The 23,338-nt window shown below is 49.0% G+C and overlaps 1 protein-coding gene across 1 annotated transcript in view; it reads right to left on the bottom strand.

Moving 5' to 3' along the window:
- The window catches only part of DISP3 (dispatched RND transporter family member 3), a 48,732-nt gene that overhangs the window by 19,336 nt on the left and 6,058 nt on the right, over positions 1-23,338 (bottom strand). Inside the window, exons 2-3 of the mRNA XM_012785358.2 lie at positions 9,296-10,394; positions 8,494-8,713 (exon numbers count right to left, since the gene is read on the bottom strand). Of these exons, the coding sequence (XP_012640812.2) occupies positions 8,494-8,713; positions 9,296-10,391 (1,316 nt within the window). The 5' untranslated portion in view covers positions 10,392-10,394. The remainder of the gene's footprint in view (positions 1-8,493; positions 8,714-9,295; positions 10,395-23,338) is intronic.

Genomic DNA, 23,338 nt, shown 5'->3' with positions numbered 1-23,338 from the left:
CTGCAGCAAAATTCTAAATCCAAACTGGCTTGCGGATATTTAGTTTGACACTGCCACTCAGTGTGTGGTTAACACAAGTTATTTTTAATAAGGAAACATAACGAGATTGGTCAAACTGTGTTTTAAAACACAAATGGGAGCAAATCTGCTTCTGGCCAAGCTGGAGTAACAAGATGGAAACTAGATTCACCTTCTCACTGGAACCGACAAAAATGTGGGAAAAGGGTTGAAACAAGACTCTGGACATCAGATAACCAAGGATGATGATCCCGGGGAATGAGACACAACATGAGCCCTATGGTTACCCTGGCTTGCTGCCTTGAGAGTTCCAGTCCTCAGTGGAGCCTAACACACGGGCTACTGGACTCCACAGGAGGCCAAAAGTTTCCAAACTTGATGAAAACTATAAACCCACTGATCCGAGAAGATGGAGCAATGAACCCCAAGCACAAAAAACATGAAATAAAACTATAACAGTGTACATCATAATCAAATTGCTCAAAAACAGTGACCAAAAGAAAGTCTTAAAAGCAGCCTGAGTTAAAAGCCACATGACAGACAGAGGAACAAGGACAATGCTGACAGCAGACTTCCCAATGGGAGCCACGTGGGCGAGGAGGCAGCACAGTAACATCCCTTAGATACTGGGGGAAAAGTCAACCCAGAATTCTACACACAGCAAAAATATACTTCAAAAACAAAGGCAAAATGAGAGACTTTTTCAGATATACAAAACCTGAAATAATTCATCTCCAGTATACCTTCTCTACAAGAGATGTTAAAGGAATTCCTTCAGGCAGAAGGAAAATGATAACAGATAGAAATATGGATTTATAAAAAGGAACAAAAAGCATTTGAAATGGTAATGACAAAAACAAATATATAAAATTTTCTTATTATTTATTTAATTTTTTTAAGGATACTTGACTCTTTAAATAAGTAATAACAATGTAGCATGGGGTTTATAACATATATAAAAATAAAATGTATTAACAATAGCATAAAGGCCAGGAGGGAAGAAAGAGTAGTATACTATTGTAAGGCTCTTATGCTATCCATGAAATGATACAACATCATTCAAAAGTCACTGTGATAATTTAAAGATGGACACTATAAACCGTAAAACAACCACTAAAATAAAGAGTTAGAGCTAAAAATCTAACAAAGGCGATGAAATGGAATCATAAAAAACACTCAGTTCAAAAGAAGGCAAAAGAGAGGTAAAGGGAAATAAAGAACACATGGGACAAATAGAATAAAATAGACTTAAATCTAACCATATCAATAATTGCATTCAATGTAAAGACTTAAACATCCCAAATAAAAGGCAGAGATTGTCAGATTTAAAAAAACCAAGACTCAGCTGCCTATAAGAAACCCACTTTAAATATAAGGACACAAATAGTTGAAAAGCAAAGGGATAGAAAAAGATATATCATACAAACATAATGATAACAGCATGAAAACAGATAAAATAATAACAGAATCAAAAGAAAGCTGGGCTGGTTATATTAATAACAAATGAAGCACATTTCAGAGCAAATAATATAACCAGGGACAAAGAAGATAATTTCCAAATGATAAAAGGATCTATTAATCAAGGCTGGGTGTGGTGGCTCATGCTTGCAATCCTAGCACTCTGGGAGGCTGAGGTGGGAGGATTGCTCAAGGTCAGGAGTTCAAGGATCAATTCATCAACAGAATACAACAATCCTAAATGTTTTGGTACCTAATAACAGAAATTTAAAATACATGAAGCAAAAACTGACAGAACTGAAAAAAGAATTAGAGAAATCCACAACTACAGATGGACATTTCAATACCCCTCTCAATAACTGCTAGAACAATTAGACAGAAAATCAGTAAGGATACAGAAGTCCAGGAACAACACACAATCAATGAACTTGATCTAATTAACACTTACAGAACATTTCATCCAACAAGAGCAGAATACACATTTTTTTCCAAGTGCATCGTAGGGAACATTCGGCAAGACAGACCATATACTGGACCATAAAACAAGACTCAATAAATGTAAAAGAACTTAAGTCAAACAGAGTATGTTCTCTAACCATAATGGAATTAAATTAAAAATCAGCAACAAAAAATAACTGAAAAGTTCCCAAATAACATCCTTTTCAATTACATGAGTTAAAGAAGAGATCAAAAGGAAAAATAGAAACTATTTTGAACTGAATGAAAATGGAAACACAACATATCAAAAATTGTGAAATACACTAAAACAGCAGTACTTAAGGGGAATTTTACAGCACTAAACACCTCTATTAGGAAAGAAGAAAGATTTTAAATCAATGGCCTCAGCTTCTACTTTAAGAAAATACAACAAGAGAAAATTAAATGTAGAGTAAACAGAAAGAAGAAAATAAAGATCAGAGCACAATTCAATAAAACAGAAAACAGAAAAATAGAGAAAAATCAATGAAAACAAAAGCTAGTTTTTTGAGATCAATAACATTGATGAGATTCTAGCCAGAGTAATCATGGAAAAAAAGAAAGAAGACACACATGAAAGAGGTGACAATCACTACAGTTTCTACAAATATTAAAAAGATAGTAAGAATATTATAAATCACTTTACACCAACAAATTTGATAACTGAATGAAATGGACAAAATAAGACAAATTGATAACCTTGACATCTCTATGTATATTTTTAAAATTGAATTTGTAGTTAAAAACCTTCCCATAAAGAAAACTCCAAGCCCAGATAGTTTCATTGGAAAATTCTATAAAGCATTTAAGAAAGAAATAATACCAGTTCCACATAAACTCTCCAGAAAACTAAAAAAAGAGGATACTCCCTAACTCATCCTATGAGGCCACAACTACCCTGATACCAAAATCAGCTGAAGATATAAGAAAACTAAAATCCAAAGTCTATGAGGAACATATTTAGCCCCGTAACACAAAATACAAATAGAATTTAACACTGTATGCAAAGGATAATATTTCATGACAATTCAATCAATGTAATTCACCATATTAAACCAAAAGAGGAAAAACTATATGATCACCCCACTAGATGAAGAAAAACATTTGACAAAACCTAATTAATATTCATTGCTGATTAAAAAAAGAAAAAAACTACTAGCAAATAAGGAACAGAAGGGAACATCCTTAACCTGATAAAGGACATCTACAAAAAAATCTACATTTTTTTATTAGGAATGAGACAGGGAGCACCTGCTCTCATCACTTCTATTCAACATTGTACTGAGGTTCAGCCAGTGCAATTAGGCAAGAAAAATAAAAGGCATCTAAATTGGAAATGATAAAGTAATGTTATCTTTATTATCAGAAGACAAGACATCTATTCCCAAAGGAATCTGCAAAACACAAAAACAAAAAATCTACTAGAACTAATAACAGGTGAATTTAGTAAGATCATAGGACACAAAATCAATTATATTTCTATATACTAGCAACTAACAATTGGAAATTGAAATTTTAAAATTATGAAATACTGAGGGATAACGATGACAGAATATGTCAGATATATTACGCTCATAAGGTCACAAGACATAATATTAAGAAGTCAGTTCTCCTCACATTTATCTAGGGATCCAACACAAATACAATCAAGATCCCAGCAGACTTTTTTTGTATTAATAGAAATAGGTGAGCTGATTCTAAAATTCTTATGGAAACACAAAGGGCCTAGAATAACTAAAACAACTTTTCAAAACAAAATTGAGAGATTAACACTATCTGATTTCAAGACTTGGTATAACGCTGCAGGAATCAAGATGGTGTGATTCTAGCGTGCACAGGGGAAATAGACTGGTGAAACAAGAAAGAGTTCAGAAACAGACCCACACATATATGGTGCAAAGGCAGGGCCCTTTGTACCTTTGCCCAAGGTGCAAATGCAACTCAGTGGAGAAAGAAGAGTCTTTTCAACAAATGGTGCTGGAACAACTGAACATCCATGTGAAAATAATAAACCTCGATCCATACCTTGTACCATATACAAAAGTTAACTTGAAATAGAACATCATAATACTATGTGTAAAACCCAATGGGCAAAAGATCTGAACAGATAGTTCAACCAAAGACAATGAATAGATGTCCAATAAGCATGTGAAAAGATGTCCAACATCACTAATAATTAGGGAGATGCAAATTAAAACTGCAGTGAGATACCACCACATGCCTATTAGAATGGCTACAAATTTTTAAGCTGACCCTATCAAGCATAGAGGATAGGCAAGAACTGGAATTCTCATACACTGCTGGTGGGAAAGTAAAATGGTACCACTGATTTGGAAAATAGTTTGGTAATTTCTTAAAAAGTTAAACTTACACTATGATCCAGTCATTTTACACCTAGGTATTTATCTAAAAGAATGAAAGTGTATGTCCACACAAAGGCTTGCACCTGAATGCTCACAGCACCTTTGTCTGTAATTGCTAAATCTGGAACAACCCAAGTATCCATCAACAGGTACATGGACGAACAAAATGTGACAGCTCCAAACAATGGAATACTACTCAGAATGTAAAAAGAATAAATTATTGATACATGCAACAACATGGACACAACTTTAAATAATTAGATAGAATAAAATAGGCCAATCAAAAGAGAACATACTATATGATGCCTTGTATATAACATGAGATCAATAACAAATTCTAGAAAATGAAAACCAATACATAATGATAGAAAACAGAACGTGGCTGCCGAGGGTTGGAGTCAGTAGTCAGGACGGGATGGACCAATTAAGGGGACATGAGGAAACATATTGAGGGTGAGGGGATGATGCCTCCTCACTATGGTGAGGATTTCATGGTATACACACATGTCAAAACTAATCAAATTATAAAGTTTAAGTATGTGCAGTTGGCTATATGTCAACTATACCTCAAAAAAGTTGTAAAAAATCCAAACAGGACATTTCAAAGCCAAGTCAAAAAGATCTCTAGATGATCTACTTTGTTGAATTAAACAGTTTAACTGTACATTCATTAGCACATAAAACTGCAAGTTAAATCAATTGTTCATTCACTCACACAATAATTTGTATACCATCTACAGAGTGTCTTCCAGGTCCTGTTCTAGTTGTTGGTTATAAAAAGACACAGGCCCAAACTTTTACTCTCAAGTAGAAAGGAACAGCACATGGAAGACCAGAATTCTTGCCTAGAACTGCTGAAAAGTCAAGTGAAATTCGGAAATCATCTGTGATGACAGAAGAATTGCTGAAGTAATGAGAACCAGCTGGCTTAGACTTGAGAAAGGGGAGAACTTATGAAAGGTAAGCTGCCCTTCTAGAGCTGTTTTTATCCTGGAGGCATTTGCTGATTGTGAACATGGGCAGAAGGCTGAAGATCTTGGCTGGGAGTCAGGGACGCTGGTGGAGCCCTGGGCAGAGACTTGCAGACCAGCAGAGCACATGGTTAGGCTTCCCTCAGCACTTCTGCTGACGACTGGGGCTGTGCGGGGCACATGACTAAAAAAGCCAAGCAGAAAAAGCTTCTGAAAAAGCAGAATGGAGGTTTTTTTTTTTTTTTTTTTTTTTTTTTAGCAGCTTTGAGATCAAGATTAGAGACGGGAACTTGTCAGAGGAAGGGACTGCAGAATATGCCAGGCTCTCAGCTGAAAATCCCAGAGGACCTAAGCCAAACTAGAGGAAGACTGAGACTTTACAGGGCTGGAAACCATCCTTGACTCAATGCAGGGACTGCCTGTTTAAGGTGTTCAGCCACAACTCTATCTGCCTCCTGGAAGGAAGGAAAGATAAACTTTCTCTGGAGGAAATAACATTACCTGAGCCTCTGTGTTTTTTATGTACAATGTTCATCACTTAATAAAAATTACCGCCTGTAATCCTAGCTCTCTGGGAGGCCGAGGCGGGCGGATTGCTCGAGGTCAGGAGTTCGAAACCAACCTGAGCAAGAGCGAGACCCCGTCTCTACTATAAATAGAAAGAAACTAATTGGCCAACTAATATATATAGAAAAAATTAGCCGGGCATGGTGGCGCATGCCTGTAGTCCCAGCTACTTGGGAGGCTGAGACAGAAGGATCGCTTGAGCCCAGGAGTTTGAGGTTGCTGTGAGCTAGGCTGACACCACGGCACTCACTCTAGCCTGGGCAACAAAGTGAGACTCTGTCTCAAAAAAAAGAAAAAAAAAAAAAGAAAAAATAAAAATAAAAATTACCAGGCATACCTATAGGCAGGACCACGTGACCCCAAACCAAGTGAAAGACCCATACATTAAAAGTTAACTAATAAAAACTGGAAAATAACCATAATTAATATGCCTAAGAACAGAGAGGAGACTGTGGACAAAATAAATAAAATGATGAAGAGCTTTACCAGTGATTTAGATAGATAACAAAGGATCAAATGGAATTCTCAACAGAAAAATAGAACATTAACATTAAAACTTGGCCAGACATGGTGGCTTGTGCCTGTAATACTAGCACTTTGAGAGGCCATGGTGGGAGATCGCTTGAGACCAGGAGTTTGAGACCAGCCCAAGCAAGAGCAAGACCTTGTCTCTTCAAAAAATAGAAAAATTAGCCAAGCATGGTGGTGTGCACCTGTAGTCCTAGCTACTTGGGGGACTGAGGCAAGAGGATCACTTGAGCCCAGCAGTTTGAGGTTGCTGTGAGCTAAGATGATGCCATGGCACTCTAGCCCAGGAGAGAAGGCAAGACCCTGTCTCAAAAAATCCCCCAAAACTCAATAGACATTAAATGGTAGATTAGACACAATAAAAGATCAGCAAACTAGAATATCTAAACCAAAGCCTAGGAAAAAAATAGATAAAACCTAGAAAAAAAGTAGTGAAGTAGTGAAGACACATGAGACTCAGTGAAGAGAATTAACATTTGTGTAATTAGAGTCCTAAAAGGAAAGGGGACAGAGAACAAGGTAGAAGTAATATTTGAAGAGATAATACCCAAGTTCCTAAAACTCAGAACAGTCATCAACCTACAGCTTCAAGAAGCTCTGTGATCCCAGACAGAACAAATACAATAAAAATTCACCAACATACCTCACAGCAAGACTGCTGAAACCAAAGACAAAGAGAAATCTTAAAAGCAGATAGAAAGATAATCTTTTAAAGGAGCAACAAAAAAGATTTACACCTAACTTTTCCACAGAAATGATGGAAGTCAGAAGACAATGGAGTGACATCTTTTGAGTACAATATTAAAAGAAAATTGCCAATTTATAATCCTATTCAGCAAAAATACACTTCAAAAATTAAAGTAAAATAAAGATGTTTTCTAGGCAAACAAAATGGAGAACTTATCACCAGCAAACCTGCACTAAAAGAAGCACTAAAGAGAGTTCTTCAGACACAAGAAAAATGATCCCAGAGGGACACATAAAATTGTAGAAAGTAATAAAGAGCAACAGAAAAGGTAAATACGTGAATAAATATAAATGAATACAAACTCTGTACAACAATAAGGTAGTGTCTTATGGGGTTTAAAATGTATATAAGATTTAAATGCATGCAACAAAAATACAGAAGGGTGCAGGACAACAAAGGCAGTGAATGTGTTCTAAGGTTCCAGTATTATCAGGGAAGTAGTAAAACTGATCATTTGTATTATTCTGTAATAAGTCAAGGTGCATGCTGTCATCTCTTGAGTAACCAAAAACAGAATAATTTAAAAATTTTTGTTAATCCAAAAGAAGGCACTAGAGTCAAGTCTACAGGGTCCCTGGTTGTCACCGCTGCTATGAAGCTCTAGGGGGAAGAAAAGAGAAAGAGCAGCATTTTCTTCCAAGGGCAGGGGTTTTGCCTCAGCAGCTGAATATGTGGGCAGGGATAATCATGTATCTAAAACCCTAAAGATTCCTCTATACTCAGCTGCCATACTCAGCCAAGTACTTTTCCTTGAGGCAACTCCATTCATTAATGCTTTCGTTGCTCAGACAAACCCTTACTCATGGTGGTTGGCACTGTGCTAGGGGTGAGGCCTACAGAAATGAACCAGGAGCAACAGACTCACATTCTATTGAGACAGAAAACTACACAGGACCTCTCTCAACTTTAACGTGCAAACAAATCACCTGGAAGTACCGTAGGACTGGGAAAGAGCTTGCAATTCTGCATTTCTAACACGTCCTTGAGTGATGCCGATATTGTTAACTGGAGGACTGCACTTTGAGTTACAACTAAAATGCTGAGTGACAAGTGATGAAACTGTAGCTCAGAGAGGTGAAATAGCTTGCGGAAACTACCTGGCCCAAAGCTGTCATGTGCACTATTAGCACTGGTCAAGAAAAAGGGCCTTTCACTTGTCAGAGTGACAGCAAGGATATACCTGGCTCTGCCCCTGATTTGGGAAGACCTGCTAGGAAAAGGTTGTGGAGAAGGGGATATGGGGTTCAGGAGTAAGAGGCACCTGGAAATCAATTCAGAGTAAGAGGCACCTGGAACCCTAAGACAGCCCTTTCCTGATACACACAAGAGCTGCCACACACTGGGGTACAGCTAGACTTCCTACCTAGTAGACTGCTTGGCCAACATGGCCACATAGGTGACCACAAAGCTCTGAAACTTGGCCCGTTGCTCCTCCCAGCGGTCATCCACTGAGTAGTAGTTGGGCAGGGGAGCTCCGAACAGGATCTCGCTGCGCAGGAGGGAGCTCTTCAGATTGTCTGCGGAGAGGCCCTCGTCGACGTACCAGTAGAACTCGGGGTGAGTCATGGCCAGCTCTAGGGAGCCTGCAGGGGCAGGAGTGGGGGCTCAAAGAGCTTAGCCGGTCAGTTCCTACCAGCCCTCCCTCAAGGTCATCATGCCAGTCCTGCCTCTTGGGGTTCTGCCCTGCCCACATCCTCCCTTAAAAAGCACACCTGAACTCCACCCCAGTCCCCACAACCATTCCCTGGCCCTGCCCCACTCTTCCCCAAGCCCCATCCCTAACCTACCTAAAACAAACCCTACCTCTGTCTTCCTTCAACCCCAGTCTCTCCCCTGTCTTCTTCTGACCAAATCCCTTGTTCTCCATAACCACACGCTGGCCTCCCTCTAACCAACCTCTCACGCCCAAGCCTGACCCCACGCTTTCTCTAACTCTGGCCATAGGAGAACTCCGAATATCCTGCATCCGGGTCTGCGTCCCAACTTCCCTCTTTGCCCACGCTCACTTCACACCCACGACCAGCCCTTCTCACCGCGCCCTCAGGCCACGCCCGGCACTCTGCTCGGGACCCACTCCGCCTGGCCCAAGTCTCCCCGGAAAGCACTGGGCTACGTCAGGGCCCACGTGCTGTCCCCAGCCTGGTCCAGGCCCGCGCCCCGCTCACCGCGGATGTCGGCGAGGTCCTGGCCCATGCCGTCGTAGTAGATCTTGCCGCCCCGCTCCGTGGGGAAGAAGTAGGTCATGAGCGAGCTGGGCGGGGAGCAGTAGGAGTAGGAGCCGAGCGGCAGGTCCTTGAGCACCTCGTGGGGCTTCCAGCAGAACTCGCGGAAGCCCGGGTGGTCCATGACCTTGCGCTCAATCTCGTGGATCGTGACCAGCCGCTCACTGGTGAAGATGTTGCGCTCCGCGTCGCCGCGCGCCAGGAAGATGAGCTCGATGCGCCAGTGCGCGTGCGTCTGCGTGTTGGCGCTCACGTACGCACGTGAGTAGTCCCAGCGTGAGGCGCCCCGGCGGGAACGGCTCTGATTGGCCGCTGCGGACCCGGGGGGCGGGACGCTGGGATGGCGTTGTCCATTCCCGTTCAGCCCTGGGGTCCGCGGGTCTTCACTCTGGTTGGCTGCCAGATCCACCCGGGCCGAGGTGTCACGACGAAGGCGCCCGCTCCGATTGGCTGCTGGGTTTTGGGCCGCGGAGGTGGCCCTGGACAGGCCTGGGCCGCCGGGTGGGGCCGCGGGGACGGCGCGCGGGGCCCTGGAGGCCTGCCGCGAGCGGTTGCTCAGGTGCAGCTGCTGCAGCTGCTCTGAGATGAGGCGCTGGAGCGTTTCGGAGGTGAAGTCGGCCAAGTCGCGCCGGTTGCGTCCCCAGGATCCAAACTGGGACTTGAGCGCCAGGGCGAGGGCGTCAAAACGCTGCGAGGCCTCGTGGTTGCGGATCTCAAAGGCGTTGTAGGAGATGTCGATGTCCAGGGGCGGGTAGTAGAGGAACATGAAGGCCGACAGGGCCACGGGGATGCTGCAGCCCAGGAAGAGCACCAGCCCCGCACAGCACGGATTGGTGAAGGCCCAGCCCAGCGTACTCCAGAAGCCCGAGCTTGGGGGCCGGGAAGGCGAGGTCCAGGGCCGCCAGCAGCACTGTCCCGCGGCCCCGGGTCCAGGTCCTGGCTTCTGGGCCCCAGTAAAGGCCTCACCGGCTCCTTCCTCCTCTTCCTGCTCTTCCTCTAGCCACACATCCTGCAGCAAGGGGTCATCCTCCGTGTCCATAGCCTGCAGGGGAGGAGAGGATGGTGCCCTGTGGAGCAATTCGCCCAGCACTGGGCACGAATCCTGTCCACTCACAACCACCTGCTAATGCTGTAGTGGAATTGCATCACGCAGGCACTTAACCCAACGGAATTCACCCACATGTGCACAGAACGGAAAGGAAAAGCCTGTTATTTGCCCGTCACCTCTCCCAACTAGATCTTGGCTCTCAAGGCCACAGAAAAAGGAGAATCACAGAACAATTGCAAACAGAAAAGATGTTTCTACTGGTGTAAGGGATATTCAAGGAGAATTTTGACTACACATATTTCCTAATTATTGCTGCATTCTTTTATTTTAGAACTCAAGGCCAATGTAAGATGTGACCCACTGCAACCACTCTTACTTAATGAACCAGCTGTAAAGTATCTTCAGGAAGTATAAGGGTACAAGGGAAAGAACATGATCTTTAGCATCAGACAGACCCTGGTTTGGGTCCTGGCAGTGTGAACATTGGCAAGGCAGTGAGCCTCTCTGAACTTCGGAGTCCTCATCTATAAAATGGAAGTGGCCATTTGTGCCTCACACGACTGTGGGGTCAGAGGTGCAAGTACTCAGCAGTCTGTGTAGTACATTGGTTATTATCTATCACATAAGCAGGTTTCTTTGCTCCCCTCTGGGGACTGTAACATGCTCAGCCATTGCCCATGGTGCTGTGCCAGGACTAGATGCCTGTCATAGCTCTTCTGGAGAACCTCAATAGCTCCCCACCCCCTCTCTGGGCTGCTGCAGCTGCAGCCACTGTTTGTCAGGCTCAGACCACTTAATATGCAGCTCCAGCAACATCAAACCTTTGGGCACAGGCAGGGGCCAGGCATCTGCCTCCCTGAGACTTGAGCACAGCAGCAGGAGGGCCTGGCAGGAGAGGGCAGAGCTTGGCAGCCCCAGGACTCCAGTGGGGTGGCCCGAAGGCAGGAGGCCTTCCGGCATCCCAGGCATGGCCTGTCCCTCTTGTCCTGCCTGCCCTCTGGACGGAGAGAGACTCATTATTCAGTTAGATGCCAGGCAATGAGAGGAGGAAGCTAATTATGCTGAAGCTGGCTAATTAATGCTGCCTTTCCTATTAACATTCTCTGGACTGCCCCGTTTCAATTAGATGGTCTGTCCGGGAAGAGAGGGGCTGCCGTCAGTCCGGAGAAAGTGAGGAAGAGAGGCAAGGGGAAGGAGGGAAACAGAGACAGACACGGGAGAGATCTGAGACCGAGACAGGGAAAGAGGAGAGAGACCAGGGAGAACGGAATGGTGGGGGAGAGACAGATGCAGACATGGAAACAAAGAGGAGAGAAGCAGAAAGAGTGACTGAGGAGGGGGCCCTGTAGTGTGGGCAGGAGAGGAGGGGTGCACAGGAGAAGACTTGTAAGAGAGACTCCTGGAAGGCGCGGGAACAGCTCCTGTAATATGCCAGATTCCTGTTGAAGAGGTAAAACTTCCCGTTTGCGATGCCCGAATGTGAGCCCACCAGCCTGCCAGGAGGAGAGAGGATCATAACTGTTCTGAGCCCCAATTTGCATTCGCACCGGAGGCGGCTCAGACTCATCCCATCTCCAAAGGGAAAACCAAGTCTGCACGTGGACGTGGAGGTGCGCGGGAGCCTCTGCCCCGTCCCTGGCCTCAGAGGAAGGAAGCTGATGGGAATAGGGTAGAGTGGGGCAGGGGCCATGTGTGCACTTTTTCTGGGGACTAAGTCCTACCATCCCGCCCCTGACCCAGCCTGCCTTGTGGGAGTATGGTTTACAGTGTGTCAGGTGTATGGGGGGGAGGTCAAAGGCCAGTATTCTGAGTCACAGCAACACTCCCTGGGTGACTTGAAGGCCCCTCCATCTCATTGCTGTTCCACCCGGAAAGCCACCCCCTTCCTCCAGTGTCCAAATCTAACTTATCTTTCATGGCCTTGCTGAAGCGTCACATCTGCCAAGAAGCCTTACCAGCTCTGAACCCCCAGCTGCCTGTCTAAGCTTCTCATCACCCTTATCACACTTGCCTGGGGGTAAAAATTACTGAGGGGCAGGGAGGGAGAGGCAATGTAGCAGAGTGTAAAGAGCTATGGCTTTGGAAGCAGGTGGACTTCGGTGTAGACGCCAACTGTATGACTTAGGGCTTTCTGAGCCTCAGTGTTCCCACCTGCAGAGTGGGGCTAACAGCACTCACCGCAGAGGTTGCTGGAAGGGTGATGTACACAACAGACTGATCACAGAGTGTGGCAGATACGAGTGCTTGGGAAATGACAGCTACTATTCTTTTATACTCTACTTCCCCCCAAAGTCTGGGACTCCTAACAAACCCATGTAGCAGGTTGTATTTGCCAAAGATGCCTGTGACAATATCTGCTGTCTCACAGGCATATCTCGTGATATGACTTTGACACTCTTCCCATCGGGGAAGGAATGTCTGCCTGCCTTCCTCTCGAGTCTGGGTGGGCTGGGGCCACGGTAAGACAGTGCTCTCTGACCTGTGAGGCCAGGTAATAAAGGGAGATGCAGCTTCCACCTGGCTCCCTTGGGGCACTCCTTGCTCTCCTTGGAACCCAGCTGCCATGCTGGAGAAAGCCCAAATCATCCGTGCAGAGAGACCACATGTAGGAGACAGCCAGCGTCAGTGCTGTGTGATGTGAACGCTTGAGTGAAGTTGCCTCCAGATAATCCCAGCCCCCGCTCATCGAGTAACCCCCAGCCTTCAAGTCTTCCCAGCTGAGGCCCAGACACCATGGCGTAGAGCTAATCCACGCTCTCTGCACCCTGTCCTGACCACAGCATCCACGAGTGTGATCCAGTGGTTGTTATTCATCACACATCTGGGGATGTTTTGGTTACATAGCGACAGCAACTGGAACAATTACAAGAGGGCCCTGTTCCATTTATGTGACTCCATGCCCTGCAGACAGCATTTGCTGGATTTAAGTGACCAGAAAATGAGGCCCAGTCACTCCACCTCCCAGTGGGAGCCCCACAGCCTAGTAGACACGGGCTCCAAGGGAGCAGGGACTTGGCGGTCATCTTCCCTGCTGGGTTCCCATGGCTTAAAATACCCTGGAGGGTGGGGAGGGGAAAAAGTCCGAGTTCAGCAGATATTCGTTGAATTAAGGAAGGAAAAGGAAGCACTTGGGTTAGGTAGTCGATAAAACTCCCCCCTGGACAGAAAGGACAGGACTTCCTTCCCAGTCCACCTGGGAAATGAAAAGCCACCACATGGTAAATCACACCAGCCTGGTGGTCAACCGACCTGTCTCCAGGCCTGGCTTAGCCACCAGCTTTCTTTGTGGCCCTGAGTATGTCCCACCCTATCTCCCCTATCTTGAAGTGGGGTGGCTGAGGCCCAGGTCCTTCCAGCTGTGACACCCCCAGGGTCTCCAAGGAGCCCCAGCCACCCAGGCATTCCCCTCTGCTGGTCTGCGGGCCAAGGTGGGCAGGCGCCATCCAAGAGCCCCTCCCCCCCACTGAGGCCTGGCTGGTGGGTGGGGCCTGACACCCATGCCCCAGCCAGCAGCCCCCTCCGCAGGCCCCTCCACAGCAGGCATGATGGGCAGCAAATGGTAAATTTGTTTTCCTTTCTCAAATGATGGGAATTGATTAGCTTAGTGAGGAGCTCCAGCTGCTCGGTGGAAAGGAACCAAGGGTGGCTCCTGCGGTCCCTGTCATCCACGGTCCCTGTCAGCCCAAAGGAGAATTGAGATCTAGGGGACAGGGGAGCTGTGATCATGCCTTTATGGTCTCCCACTAGGGTGAGCCCTGGGAGTGTCCTCCTTCACACAGGCACACTCACACAGGTCAAAACTCAAACCCCGGGCCTCCCAGGGGCCCCTGAACGAAGGCGGATGCATGTCCACGGAACAAGGTCTTCCTCCTCTTGGGAAAGGCAGCTGGGGCAGCTGCCTAAAAGGGAACAGCAGACTCTAGGGAGCCTCGAAAGAAGAACCTCACCCAGTTTCAAGGCCAGGCTTGGAGCAACACAAAGCCACATCTGCAGCAAAATCCCAATTTTATAACAGGAAAAAAAAATCTGCATATATATGGTATTTTTAAAACCCATTAATAATTATTATCCATTTGGAAGAATTATAGGTGATTTTTATTTTCTCCTTTATACTTGTCTTTCCAATTTTTCTGAAATGATCAGGTATAGCCGTACTTTTAGAATCAGAAATAAATGTTATTTAAAAATAGAATGCGTGTGTATGTGGGAAGAAGGGATTCTGCTAACAGCCTTCCACTCTTTGAGGAGTTACTACAATAGGCATTATGGAGGGAGTGCTCTGTCCTCCAAGGAGAGAAAGCAAGCAGAGCTGGCTTAAGTTGTAGCAGGAGAGATCCCAGCGTGAAAGCAGGAGGACCTTGGGGACAGAGGGAGTTGGCAAAGCCCAGCAGGTGAATGTGCGTGGAGTCACTAATCCCCTGAGATGGAGAGAGGGGTCTTTAGGTGAGCAAGGAATAGACCATTGCCCACCAGACCCAGAATGGGCCTCGGCGCATACCTCGTCCAACGCCTTCCTTTTATACATGGGGAAACTGAGACCCAGGGAGGAGAAGGGACTCACCCAGGTCATCTTATCGATGGCGGGACCAGGACTCCTGGCTCGAAGCTTTCATTCTACTCCATCACCAGATTCTGGGGGGAATTTTCAGCAGCCCCAGGGAAGACCCAGGCCTGGAGGAGATGGCATGTGGCCCCGAGGGGCCAAAATAGGAAAGCTATTTTTAAAGCCTAAGGCAAAAGGTGTCTTCAAGTCACGAGCCAGATGGACGTCCCCATCTGGACAGAACGGGGCTTAGGTGGGAGGTGGTGTGGACTCAAAGACACCCCCATTCCCCAGCAGGCATCGCTCTTCTCCAGAGCAACAGGGCTCCCAGGGCTGCGGCCCGTGCCTGCACCTCCCCGCGGCCTGTTGACAACTTCCCTCCGCCCTTCTTCTCCATTCCTCCATCCCAGCCAGACTATTAAAATGTAATCAAAAAGATCACATTAGACATGCAGATTTGACTTAAAATACGTATATGTATGTATAATTTAATGGCAATTAGGAGCTAATCAGCTTTTCCTTCCTGACTCCGGGCGTTTTGCCTTCCTGGTCCAGCTCTGGCCCTTGAACATCTCCAGGTCTTTGATGCTCTTGCCCTTGGGGCAAGAGATTTGGGCAGAAGTTCAAAATGAAAGCTTTTGAGCTGAGCAGCTCTAGAGAAGGGAGGGAAGGAAAAAGGAGGTGCCTCCTGGACATCACTTCCTGAGTCCTGACTGTCACTGCTGAGAATCTGTCACCCTCCAGATGCCCTGGCTATGTGCCTGCCACCCAGAGTCCCAAACACTTCCCTGGAACCTGGCCACTCCATCTCAGGCCAGAGTGCTGGGGAAGCGCTGGAGACATGGTGGTGAAACTGGGGAAACTGGGTAGAGCCAAACGCCCAAGTAGCTCAATGCAGAGACTCCAATGCCCATTAAGATAGTTATAACCTAATAATTAGGTCTGCATCTACTGCATGCCCAGTACTCCTTATATGTCCTCCTCTGTCATCCTCACATCAGCCCTGCAAGGGAGACATTAGGAGGATCCCCATTCTACAGAAGAAAAATCAGAATCAGAGAGGTTAAGTGACTCCTTGGTGGTCACACAGCGAATAAGCGTCAGAATTAGAGAGTGTGAACCTCAGGTCTACTGACCTCAAAGCTTGGGCTCTGGTGGCCTTTCCAGGCAGCTCGTGCATTCCTGGAGAGCCGAGATGTTAGCACTCACAGCAAGTTTGCACCATCCCCATAAGACCTAAAATCACCCAGGTCTCAGCGATGCTGCTTTCAGTAGGTGACAACTCAGGTAGTGGCATAAGGGAAATCTCCACCCCCTTCTAAGGGACATGGTCGTGGCAGTTGATTCCATGTGTCAACTTGACTGGGCCATGGAGTGCCCAGACATTTGGCCAAGCCTGGTTCTGGGTGTGTCTGTGAGGATGTTGTTGGGTGGGATTAACGTTGGGATCAGTGGACGGAGTGCCACCGTCGGCCCCCCTAACGCGGCAGGCCTCAGCCAGTCAAGGGAAGACGTGGACAGAGCGCGAGAGGGACGCTCTCTGCTCGCCGTGTGGGCTTGGACATGGTCTTTTCTGGCCTTCAGGCTCCAGCTGAAACATTGGCTCTCTTGGGTCTTGAGCCTGCCAGCTTGTGGACTGGGACTTACAGCGCGGGCCCTGCTGGTCCCCAGGCCCTCCGCCCCGGCTGACGCTACACCTCGGGCTCTCCCAACCTCCGACTTGCTGCCTGCAGATATCGGGACTTCTCAGCGTCCGTAATCACGTGAGCCAATTCCTCACAATAGATCTCTCTCCCTGCATGTGTGTGTGTGTACACGTGTGTATATTTATATCCTATTGGTTCTTTTTCTCTGGGGAGCCCCTGCTACGACAATGGGGCATGGAGCACCCCAGAAGAAAAGTGGGTGTGAAACAGAAAGCCTCATTCCTGCAGCTGGGTCCCAGGGCCTGCCAGAACTTTCTGTCAAGAAGTCGCAAGCCCTATCCAGGATCTCAGATGACAATGGCAGCAGAGCCAGAGGACAATCTCCAAATTGATAGAGGAAGGGTGTGGCTGGGTGACTTTCCATGCTTGTCCGACCCTTCCCCGCACCAAGAAGATCCTACATCTGCCACCCCATCCTCCCTGCCCCAGCCCTGGGGACACCTGGCTATGTGGCTGTGGCTGACTCAGGCACCTGCTCCTGCCCCCGTCACGCCTGCTGCCCCGCCAAGAAACGTGGTCTTTGTTGGTTCAATTTGCTGGCAGGAAATTCACACGACCATTCCCGTCTGCAAAGGAGAGCTGGGCTTACTGACTGTGGGCCCAGGTGGGGGTGCAGTGGGGGTGCGGGGGGCTCGGCGGCCAGCCTGTCAAGCCCCCGTCTCTCAGAGGAGAGCAGGCTGCAGAGACGGAGAGGATGAAGGACGGCCGGCCTCCCCGAGCTGACAGCTGGTGAGGAAACTGTGGGCGCTGACTCGTAAACCCAACAGCTCAATATATATCAGGCAAACAAGCTTTGCTCGGGTCAGTATATCACCCGAGGAAATATCCCGGCCGACACCAGAGGAATCCAACATTAATGGGCACAACAGCCACTATCACTTTCCCCGTTCCGCGTGTCCTCGCTCCAGTGGGCTCGGGGGGACAGAACTGGCCCCCCGGTGCTCAGAGGGAAATCAGAGTCTGAGAGCAAGCAGGCCAGAGTTCAAGGGCAGGGGGTGAACTAGCATAGACCATTCTGTCACCAGACCTGGATTCAAGCCCTGGCACTGCCACTAGCCAGGCACCTTGGGCAAGTCTCAGTTTCCTCATCTGTAAAGTGGGGATGGTGACACCACCCGCCTTGCTGAATCACAGTAGCCAGCATGAACATCGTGAATTTCTTAGAGGGCAAGAGCCCCTGCTGTGGGCAGGTCTACAAGGCGGCTGGAGCAGACTCTCTCTGCCACAGAGGCCCTTGGACTTTAATGTGAGCCAGAGTATCTGGGTATACTTGCTTTTTTTTTGAGACAGCCTCACTCATGTCGCCTAGGCTAGAGTGCAGTGGCATCATCATTGCTCACTGCAACCTCCAGCTCCTGGGCTCAAGAGATCCTCCTGCCTCAGCCTCCTGAGTAGCTGGGACTACAGGCATGTATCACCATGCCTGGCTAATTTTTCTATTTTTAGTAGAGATGGGGTCTTACTCTTGTTCAGGCTGGTCTTGAACTCCTGACCTCAAGCAATCTTCCCACCTCGGCCTCCCAGAGTGCTAGGATTACAGGCGTGGGCCGCTGTGCCCGGCCTGCGTATACTCGTTAACATGCAAATTCCAGGACCAGACACCAGACCAGACACTGAGGAGGGGGCCCAGGAATCTGTGGGCAAAGCACCTCCTTGGGTGATTGAGATGCAGGTGCCCCAGGACCGTTCTTCACCTCCCCAGTCCCCATGGCTCCCTCAGCAGCTGGCATAGCCTCTGGCCTCCCCCCAGGTGTGCCCGGGTGCTCTGGGGACGGACTCAGGCTGTTGGATCTCAGCCCAGGGCTCGTTCCCCAGAGTGTCTCTTCCTCCACCCATGGGGAGGGAAGAAATGATGGCATGAACAGGACTCTGTGAGGGCTTACTATCTTCCAGGCCCCTGCAAGGGGCTCGGGCGGGGAGTTTATCACCCACTGAGCACTGCTGTGTGTCACATGCCAGGCACTTTACTAATGTATGTCCTCTTTGATCCAACCTCCCCGCCCTACAAGGCCGCTTGCAGGGGTGGCGCTGGATCAGAACTTCTGGAATCAGTGTCAGAGCCCATCCTTTTAGCCACCTGCACTCTGCTGCCAAAAGCAATTCCACCCACTGACCCACTCTGCCCACTCCCCCCCCCCTGCCTGCCCCCACCTGTGGCCTCACCACCCACACACATCAGCCCTGGAGCCTGGAGGCCGTGAGGCAGCCTCGGCACCACTGAGAAAGAGACAATAAAAGCTTAACAAAACCAGCAACGCTCACAGAGCCTGTGAAATACGACCAGGCCCCAGATGCCCCTGGCCTGCAGGGTCAGAAAGTTCCAGGCAACCCTCATTGCAGGCCTGGCCGTCCTGCCCAGCTGTCTCCACCCCCCACCCCTCCCCCACCCTCAGTCCCGGGCTCTGGCCCCTTGAGGCTGCAGACTGCCGCTGCAGAGACCGAAGGACCCACTGGGCCCTGCAGCTGGTCTAGCTCCCCAGCCCCCAGACTGCTGGGTTAATAAGCAACAAAAAGATCCCCACAATATATGACCAATAACCACGGCCATAAAATCCAAATTGGATTCCTTCCTGGCTGATGAGCTCGGGGCTCTTTTCTCTCTGAGACCCGATTAACAGATATGTAAAACAACTCCCCTAGCATTGCAGCTCAGGCTCTTCTGCAAGCCCAAGTTCAGGGGCTGGGGGGTGGGGAGGAAGAAGCAGCGAATCAGTGCCCAGGCAGCAGAAGTGGCTCCAGGACCTGGGAGTAGGGAACTGCCCAGCCACTGGGGCCTGCTGTGTGACGTAGAACAAGTCACTTAACGTCTCTGGTGGGAAGAGATACTCTCTAACCCTTTGCCTCTGATTCTCAGCTCCTATCTACTGGGGGAGGCAGAGCAAGGGGAGATACATGCTGGGGGAGGGTCCCTTCTCCTCCGTTCAGAGGCTATTGAATAACTGGAGGGGGCCACACACAGAGGTCAGGCCATGTGCTGGGTGCCACCTGCCAGTTCCTAGCTCTGGGGAAGGCCTTGGAGACTGCCCCTGTCCCCCCACCCCCCCCACCCCAGTCCTAGCACACCCAGACCGCAATTCCAGGGACGTTGCAGAACTCTTCCCTAGCACCTAACAAGAAGCTACAGAGTAGATCGGAAGCTACAAGACGCAAGGGTAAAGTGCTCAAAACTGCAGAGGGGCCCCCATGACCGGTCTGGGATGGAGCTCTGGGCAGGGGCTGCACCCCCAGCCTCACTGCCTGGAAAGGAAGCGAGACCCTCAGGGCAACTCTTTCTCCCTCTGAGAACTTGGGGCTTCCCGATCCCTTGCTTGCTGCCTGGGCTTGTGGAGAGCTAAGGAGGCCGCAGCTGATGAAACAGGCACACGGTGGGGGTGGCCCTCGCGTCCCTAAGCCAGAGCCATTTGTCTTCCCATGCCTGATCCTCCAACGGGGGAGGGGGGGGACTGAATGATGCTGCATCTGTGCAGCAACTTCGAGTGTGCGGATCATGTTCCTATAGGTTTTCTCCTCCTAAGAATTATTTCCAATTTGGAAACAAGAAAACTGAGGCTCAAGAAGTGAAAGGACTTATTTGAACCTGACTTCTGATGAGCTCAGTACTCTTCTCACTGTAGCAGATTTTTTTTGAGCCTTCCCTGTTTGAAAACTCTGAGTCCTCAAGTCAGCCCTCTGGACCCCCTCCAAGTACGTACACACACACACACACACACACACACACACACACACACACACACACACGCTTAGCGTTTGCCCCTGAGCCATTCTGGCTGCAGTCTAGGTACAGCACTGGCTGGGACGACAGCGGGTCCCAGGGAAGGGCGGAGGGTGGGAATATCAGGGACTGACACTGACTTCCCCATCTAGCGTGTCCAGGTGGAATCTCACCTGCAGTGCCTGCACAGGTCAGCGGCTCTGGGGAAGGCTTCCTGGCTCCCCTGCTGGCAGCTCAGGCAAGTGTAGTGGGGAGCAGGTGCCAGTCCAGGAAGTGGGCTCAGTACCCTCCCACCTGGCACCAGCACGGAGGCCCTGACACCGGCAGTCTGACACTGGCCCCAGCCTCAGCCCGCTGTCCATAACTGTGACCACGCAGCCACCTATGGAGACAGGAGTCGGGCATCAGTGTTGAGCAGCTGGGACGGGGAGGGAGAGTGGGTCCTCAGTGCTCCCCCAACTCTCCTGCCTCTCTTGTAAAATGCTTGGGAAGGTCGCGGCCCCAGGAACTAAGAACTGCTGCTCCCAGCGCCAGAGACCTGGAGAGACCCACTGACGCTATCTGGGTTCAAGAATCCCAGGCCCCTTCCCTGCACCCCACCGTGCTCCATGGGGAAGTGTTGTCCAAAGTCTAACACGCCCCTCCCAACATATACACACACAAATCCTTCCATGGTAACGGGCTCTGTCTCCTATTTCCTTGTGAACTTGGGCAAGTCTTTCCTCCTCCCTGGGCCTCAGTTTGTCCTTCTGTCAAATGGGAGGGCTGGACTCAATGAGCTTTCAGGTACCTCCCAAATCTGTCATTTGGAGTCCCCAAAGGGCCAGGACACAGGAGTGTGACAGGAGAGAAGGTGGGGTGGCTTAGGGCCAGGGAACCAGCTGGGAAGGTGAGGAGGGTTGTAGATTCCTCTTTCAGCTTTCAGCCTCCTGGAATCCACTCCATGCCACAGCCAGGAGGCAGGGGGCCCCATGACCAGAGGGTCCTGCAGAATGGGGTGGGGGGTGAGCAGTGAGATGGCAAGGTTCAGGGAGTCAGACGACCTCTCCCCAACCCTGAGCCAAGGGTGTCCTGGGCCCCTCCTTACTCTGGGGCAGGGGAACCAGCTGGCGAGGGGAAGCCTGGGTATGCTTTGATAGCGGATCTGCAGAGGGAGAAATAACCTACTTAGTATTTTAGGTTGGTGAGAGCAGGAATGAAGCAATTGATTCTTATTCAAATGCTGTCCCAGGCAAGGCCATGGTGCGGAGGGCAGCTGCCTCCTCTCCCCCAGGCAGTTCCCTGTAAGCACACCCTCGGAGCATCTGAGCAACCTCTCAGCAGTGGCGGCTGCCCCATCACCCCAGACCTGGGCTCAGCTGCCTCTTCTTCCCATCCCCTCAAAGCCCCCCTGGCCCAGGCATTTCTGACCCAGGGCCCTCCCCTAAAGAACAAGGCAGCTCCTCAGCTTTTCCTGGGGTGGGGGACATTCTTTCAAATTTGGGGGGTGGGGACAAGAACAAGACCCTTCTTTTTGTCAGTACTTGGGGTCATGCCCTGCCAAATCAAAGCCCTGACCGTCAAAGTCCATTGGCCCCATTCACCCATTCAAACATTTGCCGATTGGTCCATTCATTCACTCATTCATTGCCTTACTTCATTCACCTGTTGGTGCTTGCTATATATGAAAAGGGACTTTCTGTTAAATCATCATCATCTTTGCAATGTCTTGAACGCCTTTCCTCCTGAAGGCTGCAAAAACCTTCTCACCCCAGATCTATTCCCACGCTCGTTATTGCCCGAGAATGCCTCTTGGCTGCCAGGTCCCGCTCATCACAAATGCCTGGCTCTGTTATTCCGGGATCATCTGCTCAAAGTCTCTGGAACACGAGGTCGGAAAGTCAGGAACCCTTGCAGGAACGTGCAGCGCCGGTTGCCTGCAGTACGCGGTGCCAGCCAGCCTTTTCCCAGCTTCTGTGGCTAAAGAAGAGAAGGAGGGGCGTTCCTCCTCCGCTGCTGTCACTTTCCCAAAGCCTGAGTTCTCTCTAGCTTAGCCTAATGCCTCTCAGATCTGGATTGCAGGAAGGAACCCAAACCCTCATCTTGCCTTTGTGAAGTCGCAAGATGATAGTTTAAAACCACTAAATACTTTCCAACCAGAAACTGCCCGCATGCAATCATGTCCGGGAGGGGTGCGAGTCCCAGCTGTGTCTACATGGACTGAAAAGAGGAAACAACTGGATGAAAGCCAGCAAAGTCTTGCCAGTCTGCCAGATGCTGCCCACATCTGGACATCCGAAAAGTGATCTGTTCAGTGGCTTGGCAGTCAAGAAGCAAATGGTCAACACCCATCACCCTAACAATCGGAACACAGCCCAAGTCTATAATGTACAAATTACCCAGATTACTGAAGGATCCAAAGGGCACTTTGGCTTCAATCATACTCATCCTTAAAGACCCCAATCAAGTGAACACAAAGGCCAGAGTGTGGGCCTTGCTGGCTGTGTGGTGGCTGTGCTCAAGACACCCGCAGTCAGCCAGGCTGGGCTTGGATTCCGTCCCCGTTGCTCATTAGTAAGCTGCTTACTCTCTCTGCACTTCACAAGTCTCATCCTTAAAATGGAGATAATGCTGCTATCCCCCTTGCTGGGCAGGTGTGAAGATGAAATGAGATAATATCTGTAAAGTTCTGAGCCCAGCGCCTGGCAGGTAGTAAACATTCGAAATATGCTGGCTTATTATCATTATCACTATTGTGGGGGTGATCGCCCTGCAGAGCTCCCCAGCAAGTTCTCTAGGGCAGTGCAAAGGTCGCAGGGCGGGAGAGACACATGCTCCTCCCCAGACCTCGCAGGAACACCGAGTTGCCACCACCTTCCCGAGCCCGAGCCCCGTTGACGCCACCTTCCCCAGAGACGAGATCGTCGCCTACTCCTTCACCGCGGGAGCGGCTTCCAGCTGGCAGTCTCGCCTCCTCTGTGAACAAGGTTTGGCAAAG

This window comes from Microcebus murinus, chromosome 2, assembly GCF_040939455.1.
Source record: "Microcebus murinus isolate Inina chromosome 2, M.murinus_Inina_mat1.0, whole genome shotgun sequence".
Lineage (NCBI taxonomy): Eukaryota > Metazoa > Chordata > Mammalia > Primates > Cheirogaleidae > Microcebus > Microcebus murinus.
This window is presented reverse-complemented; position numbering and strand designations above follow the sequence as displayed.